The following is a 10,865-nucleotide window of genomic DNA, read 5'->3' as shown; positions in this document are numbered from 1 at the left end:
TCGAAAAAGTACACATTGCAAATTTGGTAATCTAATTAGATGGAATCAGACATTTACTTGTTAAAGTTTTTTCAAGTTTGATGACTTAATTGTTATTTTTAAATAGTTCAATGACTCATTTGTACCTTTTCTCAAATTAATAGGTAAATTAATGAAATTTGTATGTAATTAATTTATATACTAATTTTCATTTGAAAAATACAAGAATTTAAAATGAAAAGAAAAAAAAATTACAACATGTTCACCTTTTCTTTTTAAACAACATAAGAGTAACCATAAGGAGTTTTTAGACACAAAATTTGGGAGGGGGTCTTTTGATTGTTGGGGGTGTGGGACTTTTTCAACGTTTTTTATTCTGGAAATTAATTTTTTTTTTCTATAATAGGAAGAAAAAAAAATAGAATAGGATGCTGCATGTACGAGTTGGGCGCACTTGCCGCACCCAGCCTGCGTACGCCTTTATTATTTTTTTTCACAATGTTTTTTCTTCATTTATCTTCTTTTCTTTTCCCTCACTTTCCTACTTGACACTGCATAAACAATTCAAAAATTTTAATTTTGGGAGATGTTATTATTATTATTATTATTATTATTATTATTATTATTATTATTATTATTATTATTATTATTATTATTATTATTATTATTATTATTATTATACAGTTTTTGTTGTTGTTGTTGTTATTATTATTATTATTATTAGGAATAAGGGTCAAATAGGTCATTGAACTGTACGCGAGAGTGCAATTAGGCCACTAAACCTAAAAAAACATACCATTGCGTCCCTAAACAAACCAATTTCATTCAATTTGTTCATTTTTCAAGTTTTTCAAGTTGCTAACAGGTTACCTCTCCATCTAGGATGCATATGTGGTATTTTTTTAAAAAAAATAATTTATTTTTAAATTAGTTTTTTAATGTTTAATAAATAAAAACTAAAATAATTTGTTTTTTATTTTGAAAATAAAATAATTTGTTAACACGTCGTACATGGGCTTGAATTTTATTTTCAAAAAAAAAAAACAAATTATTTTAGTTTTTATTTATTAAACATTAAAAAATAAATTTAAAAATAAATTATTTTAGTTTTTATTTATTAATCATTAAAAAAACTAATTTAAAAATAATTTTTTTTAAATGCCACATATGCATCCTAGGTGGAGAAGTAACCTGTTAGCAACTTGAGAAACCTGAAAACTGAACAAATTAAATGAAATTGGTTAGTTTAGAGACTCAATTGTAGATTTTTTAGGTTCAATAGCCTAATTGCATTCTCGTGCAATTCAGTGGCCTATTTGACCCTTATTCCTTATTATTATTATTTTGTGAAATATATGTATACCTTTTAGATCATTTTACATGTTAACTGCTAACTTAAATAGTTAATTTTACCAAATATCTTTTTAGAATTCACTGGTCAAACCCGCTAATATAATTTACTATTTGCTAGCCGCTAATCGCTGATTACCAAACAAGGTCTGAAACTGACAACAGTTCTGTCATGGACCCAGATCCACCTTGCAATGTAGACCTGGGTAAAAAATACACAAGTTATATACTGAATGTTCACAATTTGAATTGTGAACATTCAGTATGTAAATTGTAAACATTTAGTATATAAAATTGTAACATGCAGTATATAAATTGTGAACATTCAGTATGTAAATTGTAAACATTTAGTATATAAAATTGTAAATATTAAGTGTGTAAATTGTGAACATTCAATATAAAAATTGCATATTTTTGGACCCAGGTCCATCTTGATAGGTGGAACCGGTCCACATAATAATTTGCCTAAAACTGATAAAAGAGGTGATTTAATTTTGGGTAGGCCAACTCTCTTTAATTTGCATCAGCCCTTCTTCTTTATTGTGACTGGGCGTCACCCATTTTGCTGGATATATTATTAATTAGGGACGGTTGACACAGTTGTGTGAACCAGGGTCTAAAATAATGTTGTGAATATTTTAAGTAAAATAATCTACATTATGTGTTAGAATAATGTACTTTATATGATATAATAATGTATATTACGTGTTAAAATAATGAAACTTATGGGGTAATGTAATGAACATAATGTTTTAAAATAATGTACATTATACTTTAAAATAATGTACATTATGTTTTAAAACAATGTACATTATGCATTACAAAAATGTATATTGCAGCGGGTTGCATAAAAAAAAATCATACAAAGCAACGCTATTTTTAGATCATGATCTACACAGTTATGTAGACCACGAACCACGCAATAACTATTATATTAATTATCGAACTCAACAAATCAAATGAATATATATTCCATCAAGCATTAACAACGTAACTAACAAAAAATTAGAAGGTTAAAATAAAAATATTACTGTACTCTAAACTTGTTTATTAAGTTATTGAAAGGGGATGCAATATTTCGGAAGTCTATATTGAATTTGTGGGAGAAGTACAAATATGAGATGATAAGGTAATAGGAGATTTGAATTTTACATTGTTATAAAGAGCTAAATAAAATTACAACCTGACCATCTTGCTAATAGGTAGACGTATTCGACGTGCTCTTGGTCTTAGGTTGATTGAGCTGTTCTCAATAGAGTTTCAATGAATTTTGGATGTGATCACTGTCTTTGTGGTCTTCAAGGAAAGGACTCGTTTCCATAAGTATTTCATTCCTTTTGATTCAAAAAAATAAGCATTATTGTTGAATTTTAGTTTTAGTTATACGTGATAGCTTGAAATAGATATATATTTTCAGTGTCTATATAATATTATTCAACTTCACCTATATATATAGATGTGTAGATTAGTTGAAATATTGCTAGTCTCTATCATGAGTATCAATGTATCATCCTACCCTATTCTAACATATTTATATTTTGTGCGTGGTCTTAATTGTTTTGATAAGAGATGAGACTTGACTTAATTATATATATATATATATATATATATATATATATATATATATATAATTTGAATTAGGTGCAAATTGAATTTGACTCCCATATAAATTTGCATTTTTAGAGTTGTATAATTTTTAAGGTGTTGTTTAATTTATTTTATTTATTTCTAATTTTTTTGTGCACTTTTACTGAGAAACTCTAAAAAAAAATCTGGAGGGTGTGGTTGAATGGGAGGAACTCATTCATCTTTCACCAAAGGTCAAGGGTCCGATCCTTGACTTTGGGAATGAAACAGTCTTAAATCTCCAGGCCAGCTGTCTCATCCAAAAGAGGTACCTACAATTCAGCGAGGGTATTAATCATTGTGTCCGACTGTGAAAATTCTTGGTATACCAAAAAAAGGGGGAGAAACTCTAAAAAGGTATATACATCCTCAATCATCACTGTGAATCCATCACCATGGAAGATAAGAGAATGACAAGCAAACATTTATTAGGTCGTTGGGGTAGGAGGGATAATTATGAGCCAATAAACTTTTGACATATTTCTTCATCTTAATTATTTGTTTGACTCCCACCTAGAAACACGTACTATTTCAAAGATCGAAATATATATAAATTTCTTCATTTATAAAATTATAATTGATTTACTACATACCTATCTTCTTTAAATAATTGTCTTCAATTTATAATTTGTCGCCGCCGGTCTTCTTGTTTGCTATGGTCCGGTGGGGAGATGACTGAGTTGTCTTTATTTTTCTTTTTCTTTTTCCTTTTAATGAGAGCATTTGATCACCTTCTTTTAAATTTTGATAATTTGGACACGGCAACAAATTCGAAGTTGGATTTTTGTATGTACTAAATTAATCTTACAATATCAAGTGGCTTCTGATTCACTGGTACCCAGTTGCTCCCCTAAGTGGGAGGTGATAGGTTCAAACTTCACTTGAGGCAAGTAGTGTGTATGTAGGGTATCCCCTTCCTTCAATAAAAAAAAAAAAAAGATTAACCTTACAATAGTTTGAATGTTGAACATTAAAAAAAATAAAGGAACAATATATTATTTTTAAGGAAAAAGTGTTTAAATAAGTCATTGATCTTTTACCCATTGTGCAATTGAACCATCGAATAAAAAAAGTGTGCAATTGGACCATCAAAAACTCAAAAATTGTACAAATAGTATTTTTTACAGGTTACTTCTAAGATTCTTTTAAATATGATGTTATAATGTCAAATTATATATTAAAAAAATTATTTTAAAAATTAAAAGTTTTTTAAAAAAAAAAATTCATAAGGTAGAGTCAACTATTATTCTAGGTCCATTATCAGCAAACTTCCCATCTTCAAAGATTAAGAAATTGTGTTTCTCTGCAATTTTCATAACCAAATTAATAAAATATGGTTCGGCAACTTCAACCCAGAAAAAAATCTCTAATTCTCTACGTACTAGGCAATTATGTCCTGTTTTATTCCCAACAAGAAACATATTCAATGGCAAGGACCTAGGAAGGAACATATAACGACATTATTAAAACATTGGGAATTTTTCGTGTTGTGGATTTGTAAGTTTTGACTGTCATCTGTCTCATCTGTAAATACAGAACTGAGATTCATGCATGTTCATCCATTATGGATTGTGAGTGTGGTCTCAAATTCAAGTGCATCTTAAAGCACCATGATCTTCATATTCAAGCTAATAGCTTTGCTAATTTGGGCGGTGTGACAATCAGGTGATCTTTAGTACAAGAATGATAGATTCTCGTTTAGTTATATATATATATATATATATATATATATATATATATATATATATATATATATATATATATATAAAAGATTGCATTAAACAGTAGGGAAGGGAAATATTAAGGAAAAAAATAAGATTTAAGTAAAAGGATTTTTGATTTTTTTTCACAAACATTGGACTGAAGAAAGGGAGAGAACATGATGTACAAATAATTTGAATTGACAACTTAATTAAGAGCTTTAACACCAATAGTTTTCAGCATTGCAGACTATGCTCTTCAGTAGAATCAAACAATTATTGGGTCAACTATCTAATCATTCACCAAATTTCGATATTTATCATACACATAATTTTATTAAAACAATCTTTTAATTTTTAAAAATAATAATTAAAATAATTTTTTATATATAATTTGACATTCTGACATCATATTTAAGAGAAACTTGGAAGTAACCTGTAAAAAATGCTATTTGCATAATTTTTGAGTTTTTAATGATCTAATTGTACACTTTTTTGTTCGATGGTTCAATTATATTGCACAATTTGTAAAAGTTCAGTAGCCTATTAGACACTTTTTCCTATTTTTAATATATGATCCAAGCAAAAAAAGATTTTGATTCTTGTTAAACAAATTTTTATGTTCGGATCTTGTGAAAAGAGCAATGAGCCACCGACCCATCGTGTGGAAAAATAGCAGAGACGCTTCATAAGGAATTCCCAAGTACGTGAGTAAAATATGATTATTATACCTAAAAGTTACAAGTTCGATTCTTGTCAACAATCTCTCTCTCCAGCCTATCGCACATGGTCGTAGCTTCTTAGGGTAATTTATCTCTCATGTGTGTGTACAAGGTCTTCTTACTACATCATGTATGGTTTGTTGGTTATTACATGAACCGGAGGGTGGGTGGGTGGGGGGTGCGCACGAAGAAGAAGTGATTGTAAATATCATGGTTGAAAAAATCGTTAGGCGCCCATGTATTTTTTATTTTTTAAAATGTTGTTTAAAATTTTTTAAGACACGATAACTATAAACTACTTAATACTTTAATAGGTAATCGGCCGACTAGGCGACCTAGTCAATTCCTAGGAGGTCTAGTCGGCCGCTTAGCTACCTAAACCAAAGATTATGGTGATACGCTAGGCGGCCGGCCGGCGCCTAGCGCCGATTAATCGATGCCTAGGCGGAATTTTTGCAACACTGGTAAATATTAACAAAAGTGCACCCCCAAGAAGAAGTGATTGCAAATATCATAGTTGAAAAAATCGCTAGGCGCCCGTGTATTTTTTATTTTTTAAAAAGTTGTTTAAAATTTTTTAAGACACGATAATTATAAACTACTTAATACTTTAATAGGTAATCGGCCGACTAGGTGATCTAGTTGGTGCCTAGTCGGCCACCTAGCCACCTAAACCAAAGATTATGGTGATACGCTAGGCGGCCGGCCAGCGCCGATTAATCGGGCACTGGTAAATATTAACAAAAGTGATTGTGAAGTTTTCCCGCCTAAACTCATAAACAAAGCTTTCTCAACCTAGTGAAGCACAAAGAGCACAAGAGTCAACAACGCCTCCACTAAGTCTCAATCTCATGACCTCCCACATGCGAGAAATCACTACATGTCATCTAAGCACAAGGTACTTGACACATCTTTTTTAATATATTTATTATTTATTTTGTTGAGTACTATTGACTCTGTTACAATGTAGTATCTGTTTATAACTACTTTTCCAATTTACTGAAGCACAAAGAGCTAATAGTCCACGCCTCCACTGACTCTGTTAATATATTTATTGTTAATCCTTATAACTATCATAAATTTTAATCTATAATTGTATTTTAATATAAATAATAATTATTATAATCATTAAAATAATTAATATTTTCTAAAAAAATAACATAGTAATAAGAAAAAATATTTCTCAGACCGTCAACCAAACACACTAATTTATTATAGTAATATAAAACTAATATTTTAATTATACTCTAGATTCATTTAACAATATATGTTATTGTACGACTCTAGATTTTAGTTTCATTTTTCACATACACTAGTTTTATTATAGCAACACTAAAGTATCATTTTATTAATTATACTACAGTTTCATGACAATTACATTGTTGAATGAGCTATGTTTTTTATATTCATTTTTTCACATACTAGTTTCATTATAACAATAATAAAATATTATTTTAATTCTACTACAATTTCATTTGACGACCATGATTCACATAGCACCGTGGACCATGGTCCACTGTATAACAACTGTATGATGAATACACTACGCCATGACATCGTCATCTTAACAAAGACATTGGGTCATGGTGTCTTCATCCTCATGAAAATGCTAGCTGGCCATGGCACTCATGACGTCATTGTTTCTTTTTTAATTTTTGAACCCTATGAATCGTCCGGCTAAACTGTACACTTCTACATACAGAGAGCTTAACCTATTCAAAATGAGAGTGAAACACTATGATTGGACTGTTTTAATGCATTTATTTCTAATTAGATGAGTTGTTATAGGACAATATAATTTGTCGGGCGTGGAGAAGAGTGAAATTTAAGTAGTTGAGATGAGTTGTTATAGCAGTAATACCAACAATGAGATTAAGACCTTTCAATGTAATCATTGGCATTATGCCCAACAAACAATACTATCTTTGGACTGTTTTAATGCATTTATTTCTACGTTAAAAAAAAAAAAAATTTGAAGTAAACACAATTAATTGAAAAGATGATTATTATTTGAAAGGCCACACAAATTAAACATATAGATATATATAGTCGAACTCATAAATTTTCACATTAGTCTGACCCAGATAAGGATGTGCTAACCTCATAACCTCTGAGGTATACATATGTTGGATAAAACACACACACACATATATGCATATGCATGCAGGAATACTGGTATATCAGAGTATGTGTATATATTATATTCATGTAGGTGGTGGCCTAGGTGGAGAAGACTTGAGTGCTAATCTGAAGATTTCATCAAAAGAAGACTCAATACATGACTTCAGTTTCTTCACATCTATGAAATCTTTCTCCGATATAATGGTTAGTCTCAGTTTTCCCGCATAGCTCAGCATCGTCACCACTAAACTCTGCAAACCGTCATGCCAAACCAATATAATCAAGATCATCAGTGAAAATATATATGCCATTTCATTTATATATATATATATATATATATATATATATATATATATATATATATATATATATATATGTAGTTGGGTTCCTATATATATAATGAGACAGATGATATATGATATGAATGATATATGTAATGTTGTATCTGGTGTATGTCTTCCTTGAAATTAAAGTTGCATATATGCATGTGCATGGTTTCAGACAACCCGGCCTAGCTGATTAATGTTTTCATGTCACGTCGACCCCATTAAATGGACTCAACGTCTTTAATGATTATTTTTTTATTTTATTTTATTTTTTTTGTCGTGGAAACTAATATAAAAAGTAAATTGCGTGATATGTTACAATTAATTTACAAATCGTATAAGTACTTGTATTATTGTATATATACTAGTGTTCTTAAAGCTTTTTATGGTTATGAGCCAATTAATAAACATTAAAGTCTCTAACTATTAGTATGGTAGTGTTATGACACTTTTATTGTCCTCATATCCCAAATAAGTGGTTGTCGGAGAATGAAACTCCTATAGTAAGGGGATAGAATATAATCTTTAAAAAAAAAAAAAAGAAGACATATAAGTGAAAAAGACAAGGGATTTTTGTTGAAATTAATTCATTGGAAAAATGATTTAAAAAAATTGACTTATCACTAAAAATAAGAAATCTCCGTTGAATATCTGTTATTAACAAAATAAGAGAATTAACATAAAGGAAGTGTGGATATATACCTGAGGGGCGCCGGATACGGCGAAGTACATGCCCTTTACGGGATGGTTAGCAAGGGTGGTTTTTTCCACCGGACCAATCATGTTCGTCATGGTAATACTTGTGTTCCTTAACGTTCCACTTACGTACTGTGCAGTTGCCTGCAACCATACATTAGGGGAGCTGAAGAATTATTGTACAAATATACCTAACAGCTGACTGTAAATCTTAAAATCATTAAATTAACCGTTAAAATCTAAGAAAATATGATAGTTGCAATTGCTATTTAAATGTGTAATTTGAATAAAGTCAGTCTTAGCTTGATTATATTGAATGAAGACTCTTATGTTGGACGAAGCAAGCTAAGACAAATTATACTATGGACCATGATCGACATTGACATGTGAATTACAGATAAATATTCATGCTTTGTATACTAAACATTCACTTTTAATATATTAAAAGTTTATTTTTAATAGTATGCCTACAAATAAAAATTCAATACACAAAATAATAAATATTTAATGTAATAAAAATAAACGTTCCTTTGGAGGACAATAATTTGCATTTTGTCAAACACATTGCGGACATACCTCAGGGCCCCTGAGCTTTCTGGAGAATTCGAGGAGCTGGCCGGTGAGATAGACCGACCCGGAATTGCGTTGCCGCTTGACCATGCGGTGGGCTTTGTAGATGAACCGGAGGGGATTGGAGGAGTCGCCGTCGCCGTCGCCTGCCGGGGGTTGCAGTTTGGGTATCGCGAAGGGGAGAAACGTGAACCGGTTTCCCCATGGCATTTCCGCGTTGGGTTTGATCATCTCGCTCACCGACTTATAACCTCCCATCGCCCTCGTGTTGAACAGTACAAGCGCCGTGCTTTCCCCGTTGCATGTTTCTCTCTCGCTTTCCTGCATGTATAATCTCGTCCCGTACGTGATTATCCCCGAAATCACGTCGTTGATCGTGACGTTAAGACTGGAACTTATCTGTTTGAGATGGGAAAGCGAAAACGCCATGGTAGTAACGGAGATCGGCCGGAACTCGACGCCGTCTTCCTGGGAATGAATCGCCGTTTTGTCGTCGTCAATCAAACTGCTCTTCAGAAAACTCCAGGAAAAATCCGTCACCGTGTTGACAACGCCGGACAAAAACCTCGGCACGGCCTTGAACGCCCTGGCGACGGCGTTGCTATTCTTCCCCTGCTTCTTGCCGCTCCCTTGCCGCCGGGGAAACGTCAGCGGCAGCGCCGGATTATCAGCCCGTTGAAGGCAAGAAAGAAGAGCTCCCATCAACGAATAGCCGTCTCCGAGCGAGTGGTGGAGCTTGAAGATACAGTTCCCGGCTGCATTGCTCGTCGGGTACCGGAATATGTGAATCTCCCATAACGGTTGAGTTTGCGGGAATGGTTCCGTGGATATCTTCGTCAGATACTCCGACAGACAGTAGTCGTAGAATTCCAACGGCTTCCCGACGGGGAATATCGGGACTTTTAGATGGTCTTCGAGATTAACTTTCACCGGTTTCCAATTCTTCTCACCATTTTTTCCAGTCACCTGTTTAAAGAAACAAAAATATAAGTGCCTACTGTTCAAGTTCAAAATCCTATCATTGAAATGTGTAACTAACTTAACTGCTAGGTAAATATAAAAACATAAATTTTTTTTACATAGTGATAAGTATTTGATTCTGACACTTATCTTTACCATTTTTCGGATCACTGAAGTCAAGATCATAACTTCATAATTACAAATAATTAAGTAGAAGGTAGCATATATACCATGATTGAGGAAAACCTTGGATTAATGGGCAAAAAGATATCCCTGATTTCAGAAAGGATGACTGAATCATCATTTTCAATTGGAACACTTATTTCCAGAACAGCAATAATGGTGAGGGACAACACAGAGCTGTTCATGTACTGCGAAAAGGGACTAGCAGGCGCCAGAACTACTTCATCATCTCCCTCTAAATAACACTCCATTGTCGTCTTCACTTGAATGCTTGTTTATTTCTTTCGTAGTTCCTCATGCATGTATCTGTGTATGTATATATATATACACTATATCGGTGAATAAAATTGGGAGAGTAAATGTGTTAGAACTTTTGTTAAATAAAAATTTCTTTTACTCCATTATATTTGGGGTTCTTTGTTGGATGCGCTTTACATTATTAATTTTTGTGTCAGCTTATTGATAAGTGATAGGGTACAGAACTACAGAAGGCAATAATTATTATATGTAATTAATTTATATAAGGATTTGATTTTTGGAGGTAAATTAATGATATGATTTTTGTGTGGCAATTCTATTTCAATATTAATTTTCGTTCGAAAAATACAAGAATTTAAAATGAAAAGAAAAAA

At 31.8% G+C, this 10,865-nt stretch overlaps 1 protein-coding gene across 1 annotated transcript; it reads right to left on the bottom strand.

Annotated features, from left to right (window-relative positions):
- Nucleotides 1–7,286: 7,286 nt before the first annotated feature.
- On the bottom strand, nt 7,287–10,571 carry LOC109155919 (O-acyltransferase WSD1-like). Its single transcript, XM_019303627.1, has 4 exons — nt 10,281–10,571; nt 9,097–10,056; nt 8,527–8,664; nt 7,287–7,749 (listed from the first exon to the last, which is right to left on the bottom strand). Exons 1-4 carry the CDS (start codon nt 10,482–10,484, stop codon nt 7,582–7,584), a joined length of 1,470 nt encoding a protein of 489 aa, XP_019159172.1. The 5' UTR covers nt 10,485–10,571; the 3' UTR covers nt 7,287–7,581.
- Nucleotides 10,572–10,865: the final 294 nt, after the last annotated feature.

This window comes from Ipomoea nil, unplaced genomic scaffold (assembly GCF_001879475.1).
Source record: "Ipomoea nil cultivar Tokyo-kokei standard unplaced genomic scaffold, Asagao_1.1 scaffold2704, whole genome shotgun sequence".
NCBI lineage: Eukaryota > Viridiplantae > Streptophyta > Magnoliopsida > Solanales > Convolvulaceae > Ipomoea > Ipomoea nil.
The sequence above is the reverse complement of the archived record's forward strand: the minus strand, read 5'-3'. Positions and strand labels throughout refer to the sequence as shown.